Genomic DNA, 27,574 nt, shown 5'->3' with positions numbered 1-27,574 from the left:
AGAAGAGAAAAATTGGCCTTGAACTGTCTACTCTAACAGGCTGCTTACTCTAATATAACTAACTAATAAATAGTAGAGAAAGTAGGTTGAGATAACTCGTCACCACCACAGTTTAGTTGATCAAATGTGGAGGAATGTGCTTCTTAGGAAGTGTTATTTTTTACTATGTACTGACATTTAGTTCATGTAATAATCGGCATAAAAGGAATACCTATATGTTGCAACGGTAGATCTCATACCCTCTGCCTGAAATAAAGCAAAATACAATGCACTGAGAATATATTTCAAGAAGATAATTAATTCTGCGTAGAAAATTCTTCGAAAAAGTTTTCTTAATTTCGGTAAAACCTTACGTAATAAATAATGAAGCAAAATTAACATTATTATTCTCACTTTTGTCTTTTAGTATTAAACTATTAAGCCCCTCAATTCCGTAACTTATTCAAATAATGCTTTAAATTAAAATAACAAACCAACGTACTTGTGTCCTGTACAACGTTCAACCCTTGTTGTCAGTCCTCAAAGATCTGTTTAGAATAATATTTGTATATGTTAATATTGATATTAACTTTCATCCAGGGTACGAAAAGAACTGACTTTTTTACTGCTCAATGTTGATGTTTACTCGTCAAGCGCACAGACAGAGCTAAAATATTTTGACTGTTCAAAGATCTATCTCAGAATGTTTTTGATTACTCGTATTTTCGAAAACATTACTTGTAAATATTGATAAGTTGAACTCATCTGAAGTGATTTAAAATGGATATAATTCCAACTTATTTTTATTTTATGTGTACATATACATATCTGTTAACATAATGCTTTTTATGGTTGCAATTTTTTTTGTAATTTCAACTGACGCCGAAGTTACAATGATTTCTGTAGTACTTCCGAAACACCCCACCTCCCAAGAAAGAAAAACCAAAATGTATTATTTAAGTTTGTGTATTATTGAGTATTAATGTATTATGGAAGTATTTAAAATAAAATGTATTTTTGAAGTTCTCTTTTCGAGTGTTTTTTTTACTGTATTAAAGTACGTAAGTATTACTTTTGGAATACCATTAGCTGCAGCTGCACACCACACACATTATTTTCTCTTCGCCCTTCTTCCTTCTTCGCTATTTTTTTTCTATATGACTTTCTAAATCATATTAACCAAGATGTTGATATCACTGTTAAAGCTAGGAATAACAACTAAAGTAATAATAAATAATAATTAAATTAAACAATAATTAAAATAGTTAACACATGTCATAAAGCACATCATCTTGTAACATCTTAAAACTAACATCAAAACAATTCACAGAATTCAAACGATAAAATTAGATTGTAATAAAAAAGTTTGTAGAAACCCATAGATTGCATTGTTGGAATCCTAAAATTCAAGTTTGCAAATGTATAAAATAACACCTATATTGTCCCCTAGTCCCCCCAAAAGCTTTAAAACTTAAGATTCCATTTTAAATTGCTTTCCAATTTGTTGCCATCCACAGCTTCAAATAAAAACAATTACTTAAACATTTTTATATTTTCAGATACTGAATTGGTATCTTTGTGTGTTAATAGTTTGCATAAACTTTGCGAATAAACGTGCCAGAGGAGGAAAAGAAATTAAACAAGAATTGGCAAAATTTTTAAAAAACTCCAAGCAGTAATAATTTTTCACAGGGGAAGATATCCGCAGCAAATCGTTTGGATACTTTCATTAATTTAGATACCAAATATATATAGTATAGCGAATGTAAAAAAATATAGCGATACTTAACACTCTGCAAATGTGAATTTATTAGCTGACTGAGTCCACGGCATGCACATTTGCCCTAGTCTAATATAAAATAAAAATATATCTATTTAGTAAAACTTAAATTTCTTTAAATTCTTTAACAGCATCACTTTAAAATTATTTACAATAGTTATCATCCAATAAGTACTGAACCAGATCATTTTGTTTAGGTACAGCTGCATGTTAACTTCTACAGTTTTTGAGAAAATTTAATTTTGAAAGAAATGAAACAGTTTTCAAAATTTTAAATCTGTTTCGTATTTTATATCATCTGCTTGTATTTTACATCGTTTTAAGTTTTACATGTAATTGTAATTTACTTTGAATGTAATGATTTGAATCTTCTATGATTTTCCTAAATTTCAGCCGTATATAGCAGTCGAAAATACTATTTGTTTGCTTTGTATCTTATTTGTCTCGGTTTATAGAGAAATATTTCACATTAAATTACTCTAAAATATCTATTATTCTTTTCATTGACGTCGCAGAAGTCGTAACATGGTTAAATACTTTTGTATGGTCTTCAAACTTAGCACAGACATATAGTTACAATCTCACGCAAATCTTTGTCACTAATTTCATCTTAGAGTACCTGATTATGATATTCACAGCTATCTTATTCCTACAATGGAGTTCTCTTTTGTAAACAGCCACACATAACTTTCTCTGATGTGCAACTAAAGACATTTATCTTATTTCAGAGAATATGGAGAAAAGTTTCAATTTGTGCAAACGGTAGACTTGCAAACAGTAAATTTAAAACTATTAATTTCCGCCAAAATTGCTTCTAACTGTAAATTTATAAGTGTTGCATAGTTGTAAAAATTATCATGCACACAGATCTGTTATTTTATTCAAGAATATAGTCCAGTATGTTGCATCATGCTTTACAATGATTTTAAAATATGTATTGTGCAGCGTTTTTAAAGCGTGCAGCGTTTTTGCACTGTGCAGCGTTTTTAAAGTAGCTGACAGTTTTGGTTTCTAATCCTTTTCTCTGGCGAATTAAATCACGAGACAGTTTTGATTTCAAACAACCAGCTAAACAGTCATAAACACGCTATTGGTATTAGGCAAGCCAGACAACAAGTCTGTTAGATTTACATTACTCAAAGTTGTCAATATCAGACCTCTCCTAAATTCACGGGATTTAGTAAAGACTTAAGTTGATTATGACAATTCCTTTAGTGACAGTTTGACAGTTTACGGAACGTTAAGCACCAATATGAATTAACCGTTATTTACCTTGAAAGAACTTTCCCAGACGTGACATCATTAGATTAACTCTTTTGAAATTCTTTTAAGGGAATATTCATTCTTTTGAGGTAAGAGAATAGAGACTGTTTTTTTTTTTTTTGGGTTAACTGGATTTGTAATTTGCTCGGAGGAAAATATTTGTAGCATACAAAGAGTTCTTTTCTGATTAAATTTAGAGAAGTACATAAAAAATGCAAGAATATATATGGTACTTGATGCAGACATTTCACGAAAGAACTTGGTCAATACGTTTGTCGACAAAACTGTAGAAAACTTTAATCATGCAACAGAAATGTAATTATTTGGAATACAGATATCTGGTCTCTTGTTCGTTTTCTTAGGCCGAGTAAAATTAAGCTTTTATTAATTTATTTATGTACCTATATTGTTAGTTGATTTAAATAACATAAAAGCTGATGTTCTTTAAAAAAGTTATTAAATTAATTTAAATGAATATGTAGACATGTCGTTTGGTTAGAAGATAGCTTAATGAAAAGGTATTTGAGAACTTTATATGAAGCTGCTTTTTTGTTTTCTCATGAGCTTTTGTTTAATAATTATGTATGCTGTTTTCTAAAAATTGGCAAAACTATTGTAGCGAAATTATGTGAATTTCCTGAACATTAGGACTATCTTCCTAAGGGGCGTGTCTTCGTGGAGGACTTTCTAAGGGAACTGGCTCGTATACACCATAATTATACTTAGAGATACTTTCTGTTTGTCTTGCTGTATGCCGCTTGGCGTCAGTGTTTATATGAATGTTAGTGTTTGATGGGAAAATGGACTTTTTTCCATGAATATCTTTTTTTTTTCTCTTCAAAATGTAACACTTCTTTAGTTCGCCCGTATGCAACCTTAAAGGAAAATACGATTGCAAACAGACTTTTATTACTTTTTGTTTCATTACTTTAATTAAAATAGAAATGTTTGATGTATTCAGGAAAATAAAAAATCAATTGTACTATTAAATTTTATCGGAAAAAGTGTGTTTTGTATTCTGATTTACTACAGCAAAGCATTTATTTTTTTTTAAAAATAAGTAATAGTTTTTTGAATAAAATGTTATAAAGGAAAATCCTCTTAATTTCATTACAGTACAAACATATTTGGCTAACAGAAAAAGACCAACTCGCAATGGTTTACTAATATCTGCATAAATTTCGGGCTCTCTGTCTGTATTTTGTGATTTTAAGCAGAAGAATTATAAAAAGAGGCGGCATAGCAGAATCACGATTTTACGGATGAATAAAACTGCCAAACGATTTCGTAAATGAGCATTAGGCTAAAAAATTCAAGTAAAGTAGCAAAAGAAGAGAATACGTCTTTCAAGAAACACTGCATAAATAATACTGTCAAAGGTACGAAGGTGAATTAATTTTTGAAGAAAAGGATAACAGTTATGCGATAAGTGACAGTAAGAGTTGATTGAGCTGAAATAAATAACACTGTTGAAAGCCATAGTAAGAATAATACAAATTAAGAGTTTGTAAATATCTTCGTACATTGTGTTTTTCTAAACCTTTTGTTGAAAATATGTTTTACACCATTAACCATCCGGAAATAAAGTAATTAAATTTCATATACCATTCAGTGACATACTGTTTTATGCACTAATAAGAGACAATTTGATTTTTGTTGCTTCACTGATGTGACTCGGTGCAAAGCAGATTTAAATTTTTGTCGGAACATTGGCTAATCGATAACCCAAATGACGTTTCTTAAGTAGTCTTAATTTATTTACTTCTATTTTTTAATGAAAATTCAATTAAGTGCGCTCATTCAATCGGGTTTCCTTGAATTAGAAAGGAAAAATATTTCTCAATTCCAGTCCCATAATGAATCTTAATTTAAGGGCATTTTCTCTGGGTATTAATTTGTAGCTGATATTCATTTCTATGAAATCTTCTGCGGATTGCCAAGTCTTTGAAGCTGAACTGATTGTACTACTGAAAGCTTTTAAATAAGATAATTTAAATTATTAGAATATTACAGAAATATATTTTCGAATGCTCAAAGCAAATTACTTCCAATTGCTTTCTAAGGGGATAATGATAAGGTTATAATGGGCGTACAGATAAATCATGGGTAAGTTACTTCCGGAACTGAAATCAGATTGAATGGAAGTTTCGTAGACATATTGGGATGAAAGGTAATGGACTAGCAAATCAAGCCTTGAAGTTTGCAGATACAAAATCTATTTGTGGTATTAATTATCCTATTCCGCAATTATCATTGCGAAAAGGGGTATGTACCACATTTGCTTACAAAATTTTACTGTTTTTTCTAATTTAACTACTTGAAAATTGAGAAGGGAATATTACGTGTTGTACACCAGTTTTGAGAGAAGGGCTCTAGACAGACTTACATGATTGGTTAGTGTGTGGATATTCTGGGCAAAACCTTAGAGGTTAGAGCTGAACCACATGTCAGCCACTTAAACCACAGCTGATGGATATAACAGACATAGGTACAAATAGACAGGCAGAGTTAAAATAATACGAAAAGTATAAAATCCAAAACTGTTGAAATGATCAATGTTCAGATAAAGTTAAGTGTAAATTCTAAAACTTGAAATAATTAAAAAATATATTGCATTAAAATACTAAGGTGTAACAGCAAGACAAAATGAAATAAAATTATAAAGACCTGTCTCTTTCAGGTAGTCAAATAAATTTGTATCATCCTCTTTCCCGATTTCAAGGTCTAGAGGCAAGTCAGAGTCATTAAAATATTTCAGTCGAAATTTGTTAAAATCTGGACATTCAATTAAAAAGTGACGAACAGTTAAGAGGACTCATACACCTTAAAACCCATAAGATGTTCAAATAGGTGACTGTTGCAAGAATTGGGATAACATATTTATTTTAAAAGCAATTACTACCAACTTTTTACAGATGACTACATAATATAGCTGCTTTCTGAAATAGTAATCAGAAAGTTTGTGTTGCCACAAATATTTTTATAATTTAATCCGCTTTGTGACAACATTTTTCGTCATGTTTCCAACTTGCGCACTCAGTTTAAATCATTCTGTTTCATAATTTAATTCCATATTTAATATATAGCTTTTATAACGTCTCGAAACTACTGTGAACCTAAAATTATAAAACTTTCATGTTAAATTTTTATTTTATTTTGAGTTGAGTTTATAAAATGTATTTTATTAAAAAAAATTGTAATGTTTTCGTCCATAAAATTTTTCAATAGTAAAATATTCATCAGATTGTTGGTTCAGTTAGAAAATAGTGTCCATATGAAGAATTCCATCAAATTTCAAGTATGTACCATTAGCCATTTTTAAAATATCATGCGCGCAAGGGGGAAATACGACGAAATATTTTGTCACAAAGAGGATTAAATTACAAAAATATATGTGGCAACACAAACTTTCTGGTTACTAGTTTCCAAAGCAGCTATATCATGAAGTCAGCTGTAAAAAGTTGGAAGTAATTGCTTTTAAAATAAATAAAATATCCCAATTCTTGCAATAGTCACATATTCGAAGATCATGAGGGGTTTAAGGTGTATGAGTCCCCTTAGAACATCATTACAGTTTGAACATGCAGGTTGAATCTGGGCCTTCAACAGATAACCGTGCGTGGCTCGAGTGTGACTGATACGAAGGCAGCTTAAAATTTTCTCCTCACTCCGGTTTCTATTTGTTTTCCAGTACTCCAATTTACGTTTGAGACTTCTCAATTTATTGAAAACCTGATTGTCGCAGAATAACTGCCATTTAGTTGAGATTCTCTGCTTGTTGGCCATTTTGATATCATTAAAAAGAACAAGCGGATTCAACAAAACAATTGCAGACTTTGCAGTTATGTCTGACAGCTCGTTACCTTTTATGCCTACGTGTCCAGGGACCCAGCAGTAAAGAATATCTTACCCTTGGCTCTTTAGTTTTTTATGTATTATTAGAATGTCTACTAAATTTCAGACGGTTTCAAATCTCAGAAAAATTATTAAAGCTTTTAGAGTACTTAAAGAGTCTGTGTAAATTATGAACGTTTCTGGATTTTTTTAGAGATGAATGCAAAAGCGATATACACAGCAGTTAATTCAGCAATAAATACGGAACATGCATTTTGCAATCTCTTGCTTTCAGTGTGGTTTCGAGTTACAAAGGAAGCTCCTACATCACCGGCTGATTTTGAGCCGTCTGTATATATGGAAGTAAAAGTGTTGCATTCATCCCTGTGCTTAAGAAAAACTTGCCTGTATATTACCTCATCAGTGTCACTCTTATTAAAATCTTGAAAAACATCCAGAAGCTCAATTTTAGGATTATACCAAGGTGGGATTTCTAGATACTTCACTGCCTGGACCTTGATATCAGACAAGCAAAATTTTACTGTCAGCGTTTCTGTTCTTTCTAAGAAAGAAAGTACGTTAAGAGGTCGTTTAGAAAATAAAAGTTTGTGACAGTCATCAAGCCTGCAGACCTGGAGGGGAGGATCAGATTGTGACATAATATTGAAATACTGGTAAAGAGATAATTGCTCACGCCATAGTTGAAGCGCCTGTTCATAAAAATCGACATATAGCTTTGAACAGGAGACATTTTGAAAGCTCCCGAGCTAATCCTCAGAGCCTGATGATGTACGGGATCAAGTTTCACTAAAAGAGAAGGCCTTGTAGATCCGTATATGATTGAGCCGTAGTCCAATCTGGTGCGTACAAGCGATTTGTAAATACGAAGTAAAGAACCGCGTTCCGCACCCTAGGAGGTGTTCGTCAGTACTTTTAGTAGATTTACTATTTTGAAACATTTCTTCCTAAAATATAACACATGAGAAAGAAAGGTAAGCCTACGGTCAAACACCACTCCTAAAAATTTTACTTCAGAGAGAACTGGAATCAACGAGCCGTGAAGGTAAAGCTCAGGCTCAGGATGAAGATTCCTGTCTTCTCTTTTGAAAATATAAAGCCGTCACCATCTGAACACTTTTGAATCCTATTCAGAGCAATCTGCAATTGTCTCTCCACGTATCTCATATCTGCACCTAGACAACTTATCTGCAGGTCATCAACATATAGTGAATCTGAAATGGAAGGAGGAAGTTCTTTTAAAACAGAGTTTATTCTTAAGCTAAAAAGAGTAACACTAAGAACGAAGACTTGAGGCCCACCCTCTTCATGAAAAACACATCTGATAACACTGAGTCAATTCTTATTTGAAAAAACCTAGCCTACAGGAAATTCCTTACGAAAATTGGCAGGTTTCCACGCAAGCCACTGTTGCAAAGATCACATAATATGCCATACCTCCATGCCTTGTCATAAGTTGTTTGAATTAAAAAAATATTGACACTAAATGATTCCTTTTGACAAAGGCTTTACGGATGGAGGTTTCTAAAATGAATATATTATCCATAGTTGTTCTACCTTAAAGGAAACCAATCTGATATGGTGAGATTACTTTGTATATTTCTAAATAATGGACTAGGCGGCGGTTTGCAAAGATTTAAATCATTTGCAAACGCATCTTGTAAGAGCGATTGGTCGGTAGTTGGAGGGATTTTTCAAGTCTTTCCTAGGTTTAGCTAGGGAGACAACAGCTCTCTGCCATGCACTGGGAAAGGAAAGCTCCTTCCACACTCGATTAAAAATGGTGAGAAGGGCAACATCATAACTGATACCATCCGGACCTGGGCTTGATCTGTGTGTCTGCATCAATTCTCTACTCAGCTCAAACATGGAAAATTCGCTGTTATATGGTCGCAGATGGGAGAGTTGAACTGAATGAGAGCTTTTTCACAGCGTTGCTTAACAGAAAGAAATGGCGGCGGGTAGCACTCGCGTTCACAAGCGCCTGGCCCCAGCCACCACCCCAAGCTCTTATTGGACACGACTTCTGATGTCATACAGTGACGAAAAGAATTTTTGCAGCATTTTTGTGCGCCAAAAGCTTGAGCTCGAGGTCATTTTAGCGCTGAAACAGGCGAAGCAATGGAATAATTTGCCATATTTGCGAAAAAATTACAAAAATAAAAAGTAGCTTCAGAAATATATTGTTAATATACATAATATTAGAAAAAAAGGTGCAATTCGATGTGCAGTCGATAACCGTTTAGCAGTATTTTGGTCATTAGACGAATATCGAAGTCATTTGACAATAAACACTTTTTATAAGATATAAAAGTTAAGAAACAAAACAATAATACATAAAAAAACAGAATGATAACTCCAATTGACAAAGTCAAATAAACGATATTATAAGTATTTTACGATTTAAAAGTATCTTATCACTTTATCTTATTTTTAACCATAAATGAGGAGAAATTAATGCCTAGGATTAGAAAGTAAAAAATTAATCTGACTACGAACAATTTTGATACCAAACAATCTCTATACAACAAGCAATAAATGAAAGGAAGGTAATTTAATTATCAAACAGTTCATTTTTATAAAGAAGTAACTAAATTTTACATTTATATCACTTTTAAAAATACTTTTCTGCAAAATAAACCGCTAATTCATGAAAACTGCGGCAGACATTATTTACACAGTAAGAGTTAAGTGCTATTTCTTGACTTTGCTGACGAAGCAAATCTTGTTAATGGTCTCCTTTTATATGAAATTATAAAATACATTTCTTAAATATCAGTATAGCGCTATGAATTGCATTGAATACGGATTGCTTAGCCAAACACTATTTACGCATTATAAAGTTTTATCTATTCCATTAACATGATTAAACAATTTATATAAAAAGTGCCGACATTTTCTTATACTATTAGGTTCCTTTTAATTGCAAATATTCTGTTACATTGCACAAATTCACATTAACACAGGAAAGAACCAAATCCAAAGTAGTTATAAGTTCCCCTTGACATAACTCAAACGAAACAGATAATGGAATCTTTTCAGCCTGACGTCATAAACGGCAACCAATAAGAACAGGGGTGGTGGCTGGGGCCAGGCGCTTGTCTCGCGTTCGCAGTTTCTTCTTTTGTAGTGATCACTCGGCCATCTTTTTCCAGAAAGAAAAAGGAGTGGTCTTTGTACAGTTCGCATGCTAACTCTTTCCCATATTCGTTTACTAGATGCAGAGGTTGTTATTCCAAACACATAGGACATCTACGAATCCCTCTGGCTTTTACGCCTCACACTTTTTGCATTTGCTTTAGCTTTTTTGAAGGTAATAAGGTTTGAAAAAGTGGGGTGTTAATGAAAAACTCACCAAGCTTTTTCTCTATTGTTTCAGTGTATCTTGACATTCACGGTTCCACCATGATTTCTGTATACTCAGGAAGCTTTGTTGATGTTTTTGGAATGGAGGCAGTAGATGCTTGAATAATGACATCCGTGACTGCTTTCACAGCTTCGTCAATCGACACATCTTTTACCACCTCTTCTGTAATCTCTGCGAGAGACGAGGAGAATTCCCAGTCTGTCCTAGTTAGTACAAAACGGGGAGATCTTGATATGGGATTTACTCCTTCTTGTGTTATAGATACCAAAATTGGAAAATGATCACTATCATAAGGGTAATTTCCGACCCTAAATGTACAAAAAGGCAGGAGAGATGGTGAATAGACAGCCAAATTTGGAACGTGAAATGTCCTTGTAGGCTCATGGAAGTAGGTGTTCTGATCGTTATTGAGGAGACAAAGCCAATGATTTTCAATCATTTGCTCAATTTGTCTGCCTCGGGGGTTTCTATCTCTACTTCCCCAGAGTGGACTATGTCCATTTAAGTCCCCTATGATGATAAAGGGTTCAGGCAGCTGTTCTATTAGGTCATCTAATTCTCGTTGTGCGATATAATGATTTGGGGCAAATAAACAGTAAAGGCTGAAAGTAAGCTCATTTTAGTATTTACTTCGAAAGCAACAGTTTGGAGGTCTGTGCTTAGATATATCGGTCTAGAGGGATAGTCAAGTGAGGTAAGGAGGCCGACACCCCCGCTCACATGCCCATCTATAAGCTTATCTTTCCTTCTGAAAGAGTACCTCCGAAGCTTAGCTTGGTGAAGAGGTTTCAGTAAAGTTTCTTGAAATGCCAAGCACACAGGGGGATGCAAATCAATCATACTTTTTATATTTTCAAGATTTCGATGGAAATTTTAACAGTTTCATCAAATGAGGATGGCCATTACGCTTCATGTTTGTTCTTTCAGTGTTTTTTTTTATTTTCGTGGAAGCAGTTTGGGGACATCCAGCCCCTCTTCTTCATCCATCTCAGAATCTATACTGTCTGAGCTGAGGCTCCCAAAAGAGCTCAAACTGGGATTTCTGAAAAATTTAAAATTTTCTTTTGTTTCTTTATTATTTTCACATTTGTTATCCTTTGTTTCTTTGTTCTGTTGATATTTAATTGTTGATGTTCCTGATTTCTGTGATTTGTTCTTTTGTATATTCTGTGGTGTTGGCTGTTTATTTGGTAGGCCTATTGCAGTTTGAGTGCTTATTGATTTAAAAGATTTTAATCCGGCACAGGACAAATATTTTCGAGGCTGAGTATCTGTTACTAATTTTCTTGCTTCTGCATAAGATATTTTTTCCCTTACTTTTATTGTCTGCACCTCCTTTTCTGATTTCCACTACGGACATTGTCGTGAGAAGGCTGTTTGGCTTCCTTTGCAATTTGACCATAGTGGCTAGGCACTGAAATTTTCGCTGTCATTGCCTTTCACAGAGCAGCGTGCAGATGTGATTTTGCCATGACAGGACATTTTCGAATGGCCAAAGTGTCAAATGGCCATTGGAATCGCAAAGGGTTCGGTACGTAAGGTCTTACGGGGCAGTGTAAGTACCGGCCATAATACCTTTTTGGCAGATCAGGCTACTTGAAGGCCAGGATTATATGCTTTATATCAATCAACTGGCCTTCTTTGCGCATATTGATCCGTCTGGCAGCACAGACATTCTGGTATTACAACTCAGAGGCAATTTCCTCTTTTGTAACATAAAGGAGGATCTCTGACATAACACCACGAGAAAAATTGAGCGTTTTATGTGCTGACGCTTCAACATCGATTTTTTAAAAAGTTCAGTCCAATGAGTGTTGCAGAATACGTTACTGATATAGTTTCAACTAGAAGATCTCCAGAGCTCAACCGTTTGATATTCTTCGGTTCCCCAATTGGAAATTATATGTACTTTTGAATTAATAATGGTGACAGCTTTTTGAGATTGCCTATGATATCGTTTATAACAAGAAATTGCAGTGGACTTATTGGATTTATATCTGGATTTGCATTTACATTTGTTTTTACTCGTTTTGATGCATTATTATGCTCTTTTGTATTTATTAAATTTGTTTGAGCCATATTGAAATAAAAATTAAGATTCGGACATGGCAGCCCCACCCACCACGGAGCCCAACAAGAGGACACAAATACCTGCGCCAGGGTTAACCGGATCTATACGCAATCTGAAGCCGCACAGTCAGCTTCCCCGAAAGCAGGAACTCCCGAAGCTCATCCCCAAGCCACTGACCCTAAGGACGAGTGACTAACCGATTCACACTAGTGGAGACAACTAAGTCCCTCCTCGCCTTTTCAATCTGAAGCAGAGACCAAAGCAGTGTGATGGTGTCAATAACTCGCCCCTCAACTACCAGGACCCTCCTTTCCAGCCTTACGGGTCCCAACACACGGCAAGCGCGTAGGCGGTTTCCTCTCTGTGAGAAACTAGAAACAAAGGGATGTATTAGAATCATCTCACTTATGAGCCTAAAGCTCCACAAGCCCAAAGTAAAACCACAAGGGCAGAAGAAAAGAAATTAGCACAGATAAGGAGAGATGAAAAAGAAAGGAGGAAATATCACTAGAGCTCCAGGATCGTGACCCCCGTCTCACCAAGATGATCCCCTGAAAGACTAGGGTACCTCGGGATTGCCACACCAGTACTCACAAAAGTGAACTCCTGAGGGGCAGACTTACATGATTTAAGAGTATATATGACGTACTATTATCATTGTTAGTTATAGTTTGCTGAAAATGTTTTACTCATTTCCACACAGTATATTACAATTCATCTCTTAGATTACTTATCAGAGTAAATTTATTTTTAAACTAATGAATTTAAACCGGAAATTTGCGTCAAAGCGGCAAAGACTTATATAAAAAATAAGAAGAAAATAATAATAATATAATCATTTTTATATTAATAAGTTTTAAAAAAAATCTAAGCAAAGATAAAGCTATATATTATAACTCGAACGCCCATAGTATCCTATTATAATGTAAATAAAAAAAAGAAAAGGGTAACTTTAGACTATTCCAACTACTTTGTCCTTTCCGAAGGTGAAAAGACTTTCACTGCCCTAGATATGACATTTTGATGTTTTTAATAGTGTCTTTTAGGATTTTACTTTAGGGGTGTTCCCGTTCTTCCTTTCTTTATCTCCATGGAAGGAAGGATGAACGACGTTGGCTAGGATTTTGATGTAACTCATACGGCCTTAAATACATGTGCAAACAATAGTCTGAAAAATACCAAGAAGTTGTCATTCTTATGCAGAAGTCATCTTTTTGAATTTAGGCAGAATGTTATACTTTCAAGAGTTAATTTAATCACAGTTAGGTCATGAAAGGGCTTACTTTCGAATCAGAAATACTCAAACAAAGATAAAACAATAACAATTAAAAAACAGATCAATGAAATTATTAAAGCATAATAAAGTTATTATAAAGTACATAAAATGTTTTAAAAAATTATTTAAAATTCCTTGGTCTTTTTTAATGAGCAAACAAAGAATTTTGGGACAGAGCCACGTTTCTGAATTATATTTAGATGATCATGAATTCTTGAAATATTCACAGAATATGGAATCCAAATTCGCATAAAAATCTATAGAAAAGTTAGTTAGATTTTTAAATGCAATATTTTTATATTTCGGATTATATCAATTAAATTACCTGTTATGGATAAAGTACCAAATACTGTGATATCATCTGCTATCATAATTTTCTTTTCCTTTCCTTGTTTTTCGTTGATAGTTTTACTTTATGCTGGATTTATTACAGTAACCTTTCCACCATTACTTATTTTTTTTTAGATAAAATTCAGTTAATACTCAATCTGGTTAATCAACCCAGAGTTCATATTGGAGATTAACTCTATTATCATGATCAAAACTATAAAAATGGAAATAATTTAAAAACTCATTTAAGAACACGAATCAGTGAATTTTAGAATAAATTTCTTCAAAAATTTTCTTTTTCTTAATTTTAAATCAATATATTCAATTTGTTATGCAAGTTCTAAGTGATAAATATTATAATATGCATTTAAAAGTTTTCATAATTGTCTGTCTATAATTGTAAGGCTGTTACTTTGAGTACTTACAATGCAATTTTATTATTAATGTTTATTTCGTTCTTTTAAATAACGTAATTTCTTAGAATTTAGATGATATTTGAAATATGCGATGAAATTTTTTGAATTTAATTATAGTAATATATATTAATTATCATTCTGTTCCCTTCGACACCTCATTTACTGTTTGATTCCAACAAAACATTTGTATAATGTGAAACGACTTCAGCAAATTAACTTTACTAAAAACTGCGAATGAAAACAAAATACGAACACAAACTTAAATATCAACATATACAAGAAACAAAAACTATTATATTTTCTTTGAATACGGCATTTGAGTTGAGTTATGCCAGTTTTATTTTAAAACTTTTAAATTAAAAAAATTATTATTTCTGAAAATAGAAATATATAATTTATTCCAGTTTATTCTTTCCTTTCAGTTAAGATCAAAATTTGTATTATCTAAAACCAGAACTGCAGTAATAATAACAAATATTTCATTGCTCAGGTCTCATTATAAAAACACCCTTTTATTACCTCTTATAACTGTACATCTGCCAGCCAAACGAGACAATGGTTAGCGACGCCGACTGCCGTACCTTAGGGCCCGAGTTCGAGCCCCGGAGAAGGCGTGGATGTTTGTAAATGTATAATGTCTGTATAAATGCATAGTGCTTGTAAATGTATATTGCATCATGGCGGCACTCTAAATATGCGGCGAGCCGTTAGTCCTCTCCAGAGGTTGTGGTAAGGGAAGAGGGATGAGTGGCTGTCTGATCCGTCCTTCCCCGGGTTTTCGTGGTTTTTCCCATGTGTAACGTGTATACGAGCCAGTTTCCCTTAGAAAGTCCTCCACGAAGGCATCCCTCCTCTTAGGCAGATAGCCCTCGAGGCTTTGCCATAATCACACACACACACACACACCTTCCCCGGGATGCTGTCAATCAAAATTTGGGCTGAACTGAGCGAAGTCGTACTGTCACTTGCATGCTACTCAAGGCTCTTACCAACGACAGGCGAAATTTTGCACTCCTTGCCATAATGTATGTTTTAGGCTTACTCTGATGCCAGTGTCAGACAAGTGAGATGCGTCACAACAATTTAACGGTATTTATGAGGTCTGTCAATGTCTCTGCGCAGTCGATGGAAAAATATATACAATCTTACTGCCACGACAAATGCGACCATGAGTTCAAAATGCATTCTCAATTTTAAAAATTATTACTTTTGTGAAGAGTAGATGATTGGGATCTCTGAGTCATGATTTCTGTATGATTTTATCCTTTTTAAATTTTTACAGCTTAATAACAGAAACTATTCCGCCACAAGTCGCAGTTACAGTACTGCGATACCCCGCGTTCTCGAACTCTCTTAAATGAGCAGACCGCACCGAAATTTCGAACTGGAAGGGTCTAAGTGGTTACCAGCGTCATCTCCTCGCAGCAGAAGTAAACTATCGAGAGTTCCTGACTGCTAATAATTCGATATTAAGCACGGTTATTCCATGAATACTTGTATACAAATGACACCTTTTCTTTCATACCAACATTCATAGATATTTTAATATTCATTTACCCTCATTACACTTATTACAAACAGATTAAGTATCAGTGAAAATTTGCTTTCTGATGTGAAATATTCATATTTTAAAACTTCCTTTTGCTCTGTTTCTTTGAATAAAAAAGAAAGTGTGCAGCAAAGAGAGACGGCATAAAGCAAGAGGCATATTTGAAATGTTTATATGCACCAGCACTTTGTTTAATAAATGTGTTGGTTGTGCATTAGCACTGAAGGCGTAATGAGTACGTTTCCTCAAGCACAGAATTAAAGAATCATAAGTCAAAAAGATTAACTACGAAATCTTTATTTAATAAAATAGGATAATTTTGCTTAACTTAAGCATAACAAAAAGTAATAATGTTCACGGACATTAAAATTGAAGTATTCAAAAGAATAACTTACATAGAATCATCATCAGTACTAAATATCACCAGGCTTACCTATTTTAGGCAATAAGAAAAAGAAACAGGAATATACTTTGACACCGCACCTGAAAAAAGAGAAAGTACTACTGGATTAGACCTTTGAGCCAGGTACAAGTAGCTAGGGTGAAAATCAAATATACTGCATTGCACACGAACTTTACTTTCTCTCGCCACTATATATCTTGGCGCACGTTAGTTTCGTATGCCTTTCGAGTTTCATTATGCAAAATACCTAAATTTATGCTAACAAAATGAAACGTTGTTTATAGAAAATTCATATGTACACTGATAAAAAAAACATTTTTACGTATGTCTCTCGTTTTACTGGGCCGATTGACAAAATTCCAATTGTGTTTTCATATCTCGAAAGCGCGACTTAGGATATACATTAGATTTATATACAGCATTGTTCTAACATAGGTATTTTGACAAAAAATCGCACTTTTTCTGAAATAACACACCATTTTTTCCATATTTCGATTCTACGATTCAAACTATGCCTACATATAAAATTTCCTAAAATTATCTTGGCGCAATATTTTCAGTCTGCGCCAAGAATAATTAACTTGACAAACTTCTTAATATATAGCAACCAATTTTCCTTTCCCTTCTATTATGCCGGAGCGGAAAAAAAGGCACTTCGTTCCTACCTTTACATTGTGCATGAGCAGAAAAAGAGACATCGTTCCTACTTTCAAATAATTTAGCATTAGTTAACAAAACCACATTTTAAGTTTTATCGCTTTCAACAAATATGCCAAATTTCAAAACATGCCAGTATATAAATTCACGTATATCTTCAGAAATTTTGAATAAAAAACTGTAATTTTTTGCAGGTATGCTTAGAAATACGTCTACTTTTAGATGATGGTAAAAATTTATAAAAATTACCTAAAATACAAAGTTTAAAAATAAATCATAAAAATGGGTGAATTTTATTTGGAATGAACCTGAATTTCGAAATGTGAAAGGAAGAATCAAGTAAGTTTAATATAAAAAGAGAGTTAATAAATGTATACCAAACTCAATTAACATTGAGGAACTAAAGTTTTGAAAGCTAATTTTTTAAAAGCTACTCGTGCGACTTTTACAAAACTTAGTAACTTGGCGTAATTAGAGTAATAGAATGGAAATGTGTAAAAAAATTGGTATGTTATCTCAGAAAAATTCCGATTTTGTGTCAAAATACCTATGTTAGAACAATGCTACATATAAATCTAATACATATCCTAAGTCGCGCTTTCGAGAAGTGAAGAACGCAATTTGAATTTCGTCAATCGACCGGGTAGAACAGGAGATATAGAACTGTTAATTTTTTTTCAAAGTGTAGAGACTTTTCCGTGGGGTACATGATGGTCTAAAGACAATGGTGGAATGTGCAAGTTCTTATCTAAGACAGGAAGGAAATGCTCTTGTTACAGAAGATGATGGAGGCAAAAGTGATGCATTAAAACTTTTGTCAAAAGCCTTTTGGATTTAAAAGACCGTTTTGACCACTTTTTATTCCATTCCTTTGGTGGAGACAGGTATTTTAAGCAAATGATAGCAAGTGACTTTGAATGTTTTCTCAACTTAAACCACAAATCACCTGAACATCTATCCCTATTCATTGATGATAAACACAAGAAAGGTGTTAGAGATACGACTGAGCAGGAAATTGAGCAGGTATTGGACAAGACTATGGCTATTTTTAGATATCTCCAAGAAAAAGATGTATTTGATCGTTATTATAAGTCGTGTTTTCGAGAGATGAAAAACGCAAGTTGAATTTCGTCAATCGGCCCAATAGAACGGGAGTCCTCTTTTTTTTTTCCCGCATTGTACAATTAATGTAATAAATATGATCATGGGGACTAATATTATTTTTGAATGTAACGTAAGGGCAAGGATTTTAACCCGTTTTCAGAATTTTACCTTAATACTCAATTAGGTTATAAAGAATCATTTTTGCATGCGAGGGGTATAAAAAATAATTTTTCACAACTGAGAGATTTTTATTGTGTATAGAAGCAGCAAGAGAAAGAACGAATCTTTTTCGGCTAAATGCCTTAGACAATACATTTTGAATCTTGGAATGGGTTATTATGTCTAGATCCCCGCGCAAGCGGCGAGTGTAGTCAGGGTTTATAACAGATACTAGTCGATACCACAGCAAAAGTTTTGAAGAAATTATTGGAGTACCGTGACAACTTTAAAGCCACATTCAGTAGCTAGGACTTTAAAAAATATTTAAAACAACTTCTTTATCATATATACTTGCTCTGTGCTCTTATCCCTTATCTTGTGAATGTGAAAGATAACCCATGTAAACGTAAAATTAGATTTGCATTCAGTTATATTGAAATGATGTGAAGTATTAGCTTTTCCTTTGATAAACTGCTTTTTTCTGACTATATGTTCAATATAATACTAGCGCATCATATAGCTTCTTGAAAGAGAATACTCATTCATGCAATGACTTCATTTTTGACATTTCGAAATGTTATAGTCTAGGTTTTAAGTCTTTACACATTGATAGGCATTTACTGATTACATCTTATCTTTTATAAAGATTCCAAAATAAATTTACAAGGATTTAAATGGGGTTATTAGTAAACTCCATCTAGATGGGGTTATTCCACAATTATGGCACACTGGGCAGACAGTTTCGCATCGCACTTTTAAAGTGATGCCTGGAAAAAGACCAGCAGAACATCAGACGGGTGTGATTGTGTACCGTGGCACATCAACAGACATTTTACGCAGCAAAAAGAATTTAGCCTGTATACCTTAGATTATTGCGTAGGGCGATGATAATACAAAGAGCTGATACGTTAAAAGAGATATAAAGCTCTCTAAACCGCAAAATGACACACGACTGTAATAGTGTTCAGCCTTACATAAATCATCGAGTTTCAGTTGGTATAGCAGCAGTTAGATCAAAAAGCTCTAGAACATACATTTTCATGTAGCACTTAGAATTAGTTTAGCGGAAAATCATAACAATGGTGAAGAAAGCATGGGTGGATAAATCCTTACAATCTTTCTATAACCATGATTTTTATTGCTTTCTCCTGTTGCGCGAAATCTATTATTTTGTCATTTGTACTTCCATCAAAATTAATGTTCGGCTCTTCAGAGAACCATACATATCGGCAGAATGCACGAGAATTAAATTAAAGATATGGATGATTAATCATTTTTATTGACAGATTTAATGTGCCAACTTACTTGCACACTTAGATAATACTTTACTGTCCAGATCATGGATCAAATAACAAAGAAAAGAAAATGATTGATGTATAATATGATATACCGAGTTCTGCATTTTGTATGGTGGCATTGATCTTAATTTGTTCACCTATCGAACCATACAGATGCGTTCTGGCCGCTTATTTATCGTTTCACTAGCATTACGCGGATATTTGTAACTCGATATTTAATTTACTCGGTGATTTTCCCAGGGTGTTTATTTACTTAAATATTCCCCATTTTTTGAAACAGGAACATAAAATAGAAGTTTCATAAACATAAAGATAGAATCAAAATTTCTATATAAAGATGAAAAACCCAATAAAAATTAATTCCAGGGAAATCCACGAAATATCCCAAAACTGGATACTCCAATACTGAAGTATTACTGCATGAACGTATTGCGGTCTAAAGGGATGCCTTTTCTTTGCATTATAATATTAGAATACTTGTAGATTTTGTGCAGAAAGTGTGGTGACAACAACACTGACAAACAAGATCTTTTGGAACCACCAAAAGTCAATCAGTTTGGATGATGCCTCCTCCCCAAAAAAGGCAGTTCGTTTTTTTTTTAAGCGTAAAATTTTTTTAGCAGGTGATTAATTAATTGATTAAAGTGACAGCACTGATGGCTTTAGCAGGGACTCCTTCATGAGTGAGATTCTAAGGGAAAGTAGCTTCACCTTACATTTTTGAAAAGCATTAAAATTTCATGGTTGCAACCTGGATGAACAGCAAAACTTAACAAACCACTCTACCCCTGGTGGGAGTTTTAATTGAAACACATAATTTTGTTTTTGTTCATTTTTCAATTTAAGTCTTAAATTGTGATAAAAAAATTCTAAAAGACTTACTATGGAAAAAATAAAAGCATTGCTGGAAGCAGAAAAGTCACAGAAAGAAATTGATCCAGAAGATGATGAAGGATAATTAGAAAGGATCATTATTGTTTTGAACTGAAGTGAATTGAAGCTTGGGTAGAGTGACGTCAGCTTCTAGAATGTATGAGAAGTAGAATCAATCTTTAGTTTTTAAAGTGAAAGAAAATTTTAGTTTTTGTATCTCTCCTTGTATGTTATTTCATATGCTTCAAATAAAGTGGTTTCATATTTTCGGAATGATTTTTGTATTCCTAGATTTTCCAAAACACCACGCATCGGGTAGATGCGAACCCATAAATTAAATTTTGATCTTTCGTTCTCAGCAACAACCTTAACACAATTCAGAATTTGATGAAGAAGATACAAAATTTGACAATGCGAATGATGAACGCAATGACGAGTGTTTTATCGGTAACGATAAAAAAATCTAAACAGAGTAAAAAAAAATCAGTGGCTAGTAGGTCTGCAAAAACAGTTAAAACGAATTTTGTTATGACTTTACCTGTTACTAAAATTGGCTGATTCGTTTTTCGAAGTCTTCTAATAGCTCTGAAGAAAATAATATCGACAATTATAACAGACAGCATGAAAGAGAAGTAGAAGTACAACATGCCGAATCAAAGAAAAAAACTTCGGACTCGCTGCGTTTTCTCCATTAGGTCTAAAAACAGAATTACCATTATAAAGTGTTGGGCCTGCAACAGATTCATTTGAAACGAACACTCCACAAAAGCTGTCAAATGTAGAAATTGTTCTTCACGAAACGGTAGAGGAACTGATACGGAATACGTATTTTAGTATAATTAGCCATGTCTGTATATATTTATAAAAACTAGAGTTATTTATTTCATGAGATGTTTTCTATTGTATTTTGGTTGTTTTATTTCTTTTACGCTGTATATAAACTTATGAAAAGGTAGGCTAGTAATATACATGTTACAAATTTACACTGTTCGAAAATATTGACATGAATGCCTATATTAAGGATATTTTATAATATTATATTACCCCTACATTTGACTCAAAATTATTCTTATAGAACATTAACTTATTTTCCCAGCAATTCAAAAGTATATGATTTACATAATACGCAGAAAGGGAACTTTGTTGTATGAATTGCGCAAGTGGTAAAGGGTTAAAATAACGTAAATCTAACGCATTCACCTTTAACCAAAAATAAATTTACGGCTGTTCTTCCCCTAAGGTTAAATATTCGACAACTTGATGATAAAAATTTATGTATTTTAGTGTCAAATTATGAAAGTAGGATACTGAGTCACAATTTTCCATCTGCGTTATGAAAGACAGCATCTTTTTCCCGCTGAAAGAGAGAGTGTTGTTAGGATGGAAAAAATACGCAATTTCTGCTGGATAATGCAAATTTCTCTCTCACTCTCTCTCTCTCCCCCATCTTTTTTTTTTTAAAACAAAGAGCTTACTCTAACTTAAAGAGCTTAGGTCTGTAAACAATTTACGAAACAGCTTTTAGCAATAATTTTATTCGCACGAAGCAAATCAGACAAATATTTTATATACCCCACCAAATACACACACATTTTCTTCATTGGACGAAGGCTTCGTTTCAAGAATATAGATTGTGTCTTCTCTCTATCAATCCCCTGCTTTTTTAAATTCTTTAAAAATCCAGTTTTTGTCACCGATGTTTAGTTTTTAGATACCTCTTTTTATAATCTAAAACTTTGAGGATTTCAAATTTCATTTAATCGTTTCAATGCACATTTAACAATCTGTGGAAAGAATTGCTTTAGAGATAAACGTTTCTTATCACTTTTAAATATCAGCTATTAGACAAATGGGTTAAACTTTAGAACTTAGAATAAATTAGACTTTTTTAAAAAAACTGGAATTTTTCTTTATCAATACAGCTTCTTGACATAAAGTCTTGGAATTATCCTGTCCATTGTTTATTCTCAGGGAGCGAGAGTAATGTTCACTGGGAAATAAATTCCAATTAAAGGACTGGTTAGCGAACTTACTGCGAGTCTCAAAATATAAAACATTATTTTTTGTCCATTACTTCGGCGTAAAACTTTTACCTACATAAAATTAAATTTCAATTTTCGATGCGAAACTACGTAAATTCTATAAACTATATTAATCCTAGGAATTTTTTACATTTCGAATGCCCTTGAAATGTTATCAGTAAGCTAAACCCTAATTATGCTTAATATATATCTGAGAAAGTAAACGGAGGCTGTATGATAATAATTGAACATATTTTACTCAAAGTATATACTCAGAATAAAAGATCATTTTCTGTTTGCAAAGAAACAAATAAGGCTACACACATTAGTGATAACAGGTTGAAACCAATAACAGGTTGAAACAAGTTTTTTAGAAAGGTGGTAATTTCATTCTAATGATTCTACCAGTTATTTACTAGTTTGGAGGCTATTTGCAAAAAATCTCTATTTGAAATAACATTATAGAAATTAAGAATTAAGAAGCGCTTTTAAATAATTATAGAAGGAAAACAAATTCGCACTTTTACAGAAGGGCATAGACTAAAATACTGTGTCTATCAACATGTTTTCGAAAGCTAATTGCATGCTGTGTATAGAAATGAGAACGGGAAGTGCAGTTGAATTGAACTATTGAGGTATATTTCTTACTTTTAACTACCAGTTAGGCTCTAAATTTGTTGAAAATGATTTGTAAATTTATGGGTAGTTTCCATTCACCTCGTGTAATTAAAATGACACGCTAGTTATGTAATAAATGCTTTACGATAACATGTTATGTTAATGTTAACAAGTTATGTTGATCAACTTTTTATCTTATTATTTGAACTTTACAATCACTTCTACTTTTCGTTAGCTCTCACCAGAATTTAAATAAGATACGGCTGTGTAAGAATATTATTGTTAGAGAGAATTTTAGCAGCGACGCTGATCGTTGTGCTATTTCCTTACCCAGCTCTAAAATTTAGCATTAGTCTCCGGCATTTCGTCAGCTGAGTTACTTTCGAAATTAGTTTAGAGTATTTGTAAATTATCAAAGTCAAATGTATTTTGAATTTTAATTCACATTTTAGGATACCTGAAATCATGCAAGCTACGGAGCTTGCTTAAACCTTCTTCTGTGTTAGTAATTAGTCATATAATGAGGCGATAAGTGACCTGGCAATGTTAGTAAGGGACGAATTGTTCATTAAAAGAGTGGAACCCTATACACAAATTTAGTTACAAAAAGTTGATTCCTCAAGTGTAAATGTAAAATAGACGTCGGGATATAAAAACACGAATCCCATCTTCTGTTCCAATCAAAAAATGCTTCTGCGTTGTCTTTCAGATATAAAAGTTTAAATGAAAGGATAAAATGTGCCTCACCCTTCAATGGCAGACCTGGGAGCTACTCTACAACGGACGGCTCTGCTGGTCTCGCACTCCCCAGTCTCGTTATCAGGTGGCACAAGATTAACGTAAGGAGGTTCTTCCATAAATGTGATCTTCATGTTAAACTTCTCAGGGACTCCAGGAGGGGGTACTGGAGAATCTCCTGGCCAGACGATATCCTTTATATCCAATCCATCTTCAGTCCACACACCAATCTATTACAGGAAAAAGTATATATGGATAACTTTAACTATTATTAAGAGTATTACCTACTTTAATACCATAATATATTTCTTAATAAGAAGATAGTGAATAATGCATATGTACACTTTCTAATAATTATTTCATGAATAAATGGGGTTTGAATAGTCAAGGTTACAGTCTAAAGAATGAATCAGAAAAAGTAAGCTTTCAGGTTTTTGATTACATCATATATTTTAATATGGGTATATGACATTTTAGACTTTTATAAGGTTGTCTACAGATAATGAAAGTCATTAAAAACATTCTGCGCTTTCCAAAACTAGTCCTGAAGTTGCTGTGACAATTACATGAATTAAATTTTGTTACAAATGAAAACAATAGTATATACGTGAAAGAAATTGATTTACTGCATAAAATTTAATTTCCTTTGGCAAAAAAGCAAAATTTATAATTTCTATATGCAAGAAATTTCAATGCAAATTTTTACGTTAATTTAGAGTACTTTCATCACTTTTAAGACTTGCAAAAAATTTAATCTAAAAAATTACGTTACTTGTAAGAATACGATGTTCTGGAAAGAGAGTCTGAAACAATACATGCAGCATAAAATTGCACAGTTGAGAGGAAGCCTGCAAATTTCGCTGTGATACTGAGATAAGAAATCACGGATGGCCAATTCGTAACAATGATCTCCAGGCATCATTTACCCGAAGAACTACAATGGGGAGAAATTGCGAGACTAGAGGCAGGACAAAGTCAGACAGAAATGGGCAAATGGCTGAATGTGAGTCCTGTGGCTAATAAACTTTCCTCTACATTTGCTGTTGGACGCACGAAGGACCTACATTTGCTGTTAGGCGCACGAAGGGACAGAATCGCAACTGCGACTCAGCTCAGATTCTTCCTTTGTTGCGGACACCAAAAGGTTTGTGTCAACGTCAACAGTACGTAGAAGGATTCGTGAAGGAGGTGTGTAAGCAAGGTTATCAGCCATTTGAGTGCCGTTCAAGTTACGTCATAGAAGGGAACATTTGAAGTTGCCATGTCAACATGTCCACTGGACGGCTGTTCAATGGAATGCTGTTCTCTTTACGGATGAATCCAGATTTAGCCTCAAAAGCAATAGTAAGCATTATCTGATTTGGAGAGGGCCTGAAACCTGTTATCATCCATCAAACATCCATGAAAAAGTTGCATACCGTGGAGGCAGTGTCTGTGTTTGGGGTGGTATATCTTTGGGGTGACGGACAGACCTTCATGTCTTTCCACGTGAAATCGTGAATGCTCATGCCTATAGAGATGACACCCTCAGTTGCTTATGAGCGCCTTTATGCCGAGGCAATAGGTGATGATTTTCTTCTACAGGACGACAAAGTTAGAGCGCACGGGGTTCGAGTCGTGGCTGATTATCTTCAGCAGCAAACAATTCAGCGCTTGCAGTGGCCAGCTCGATCACTAGATCTGAATCCCATCAAGCATGTTTGGAATGCTTCGGGAAGAGCATTAGCTGATCTCAATTTTCCTTTACAAGCCCTTGCCACACTTGCGACTGCTTTGCAAGAGCAATGGCCTACACTTCTTACGGAACTGACCGAACCCATAATTGACTTCATTACTCATCGCTGTATGTGCTGCATTGCTATTAGGAGAGATCATACTCCATCTTGAAAGTAATTTTCCTATACCAAACTGACACATCCGATTTGTTCATTCATATATATGCTAATTCCTATGACACCATAATTATTTGGTAATGTTTTTGTGTATTGTTTTTTGTCTTATTATGTGTCATATACTGTGGGTCAGTTTCACTAAATTCTACATGTAACTTTTTGAGCAATCGTCGCTTTTGTGATTTTTCCCTAATTAATGATAAACAATTTAGTGTATAACTAAAGGTTTCCTAACATTTAAAAATTTTATTTTAATAGTAAACGGAAGTGTCTTTAAGATTTTTTACAGGTCCTTTGATAGTTATGGACATTTTTCTTTTTCTGTCTTTTTTTTATTTGAACTCTGTCTGCAGTGAGTTTTCTTGACAGAATCGATTTTCTTAAAGTATTCAGTTATATTGTATTACATTCCTTTTTCACTTTTCATAGAACGCCAATCATGATAGCTTTGAGTTTAGAAAAGCTGTTTTCAGCAGCCCAAAGACACAACACCCCGTATATGAAACATCTGGAGACTTTGTAAGATTACATTAAAATTGCATACATGAAATACTGTAGCAGTCGTCTTTATTCAAAGAAAGCAAATGATAGCTTTGGAAGCATGACTAGTAGAGGTTTGCCACTTTAATAATAGTGAGCCATAAAAAATAACAGTAAATGCTTTCAGCAAAACCTGGGACGTTTAGCAACCCTAGACAGATGATTTCGTATAGTTTTACTCTTTGAAAAATTCGGGTAAAGAATTATAATTTCTTCTCTAATTACTATGAAAGGTTTATCCTAAGTTTTTAACAGTTACTTCAAGTTAAAGCTCCTTTCCTATCCATACTAATTCCAGCTTACAGTTCCCTACCAGAACTTTCTACCAGAATTTCAACTAATTTCTGTGTCGGAGAGTTTCTTATTGCTACATAATGCTTTACTACAGGTAAATCAGAAAGAGTACGCAACTTTCTAGAGTTTTCGTTTTTATGTTCTATTCAATTATAAAGTACTACTGTTGATGATTTGTATCTTTCCGATAAATAATGCTGCTGAGTTTGAACTTCAAAATTTTAATGCCATGTGTTTCACAGCATATCAAATTGGAGAATACGCATATGTTTATTAGAAGCAAGAAAATCATATCCTTCAACCCGCAACTTATTTACACTCGATATTTTGAAAGAAAAATAAATTTCAAGTTAGGAGATGATATTTCTCTGTGTTTAAATTACAGCTATGTATTACTAGATATTACAGTTACGGGAACTATTTTATTTCATTTCTTTATATTGTTAATAATTAATAAAAATAATCAGAACTAAAATATTGAACTGAACAGGTTTTAAAACTCTTAATAATATATTCACTATTCCAACACATTAAAAATAAATATATAAGTATTTCAATTAAATATAAACTCTATGGAATATATTTCAAAATAATAACATCAAAGAAAATTAACCCAAAAATATGAAATTTGACATATTCAGTAAGTTATTGCAGAATATTTATCTTTTAAGAAAGGTTATCTAATATTGCTATAAGCATTATTTTAATTACGAATATTTCAGAATGATATATTGTTCGTATAAATTCCGTGTTCTGTCGTATTCAATATTTAGGATAATATCATTTAATTAACCTGCAGAGATAATCAATTATAGCGGTAACAGGTTGGCAATCTTAACTGACAGGTTCACTTTACCATAATTAGGTGGAAATTAATGAGGATTCTAAGCTGTCTGAATTGGATCAAACTAGATCTTTCTGAGAGCTATTTGTCCATAGGAGAAAGAATACATTTTCTCACTTACCTTTTCCCAGAATCCCATATTGTTGAGGTTCATAACTTCAAGTTCCACAAATTTTAGCGTTCCATCGGGATTAAATTCCAGATCAGCCCTCCCGCCTTTCTCCTTAATGCTTACCATTCGCAAATACCT

The 27,574-nt window shown here is 33.4% G+C and overlaps 1 protein-coding gene across 3 annotated transcripts in view; it reads right to left on the bottom strand.

Annotated features, from left to right (window-relative positions):
• LOC118188575 (glutamate receptor ionotropic, NMDA 2C-like) overlaps positions 1–27,574 on the bottom strand; it is a 938,424-nt gene that overhangs the window by 141,372 nt on the left and 769,478 nt on the right. For all 3 annotated transcript variants that reach the window (XM_085820356.1, XM_085820357.1, XM_085820355.1), the window contains 2 exons: positions 27,446–27,572; positions 23,764–23,984 (listed from right to left, as the gene is read on the bottom strand). In XM_085820356.1, the coding sequence (XP_085676482.1) occupies positions 23,764–23,984; positions 27,446–27,572 (348 nt within the window). The remainder of the gene's footprint in view (positions 1–23,763; positions 23,985–27,445; positions 27,573–27,574) is intronic.

Source organism: Stegodyphus dumicola, chromosome 7 (genome assembly GCF_044657685.1).
Source record: "Stegodyphus dumicola isolate Sdum_Otavi_A_Nest chromosome 7, ASM4465768v1".
NCBI lineage: Eukaryota > Metazoa > Arthropoda > Arachnida > Araneae > Eresidae > Stegodyphus > Stegodyphus dumicola.
The sequence above is the reverse complement of the archived record's forward strand: the minus strand, read 5'-3'. Positions and strand labels throughout refer to the sequence as shown.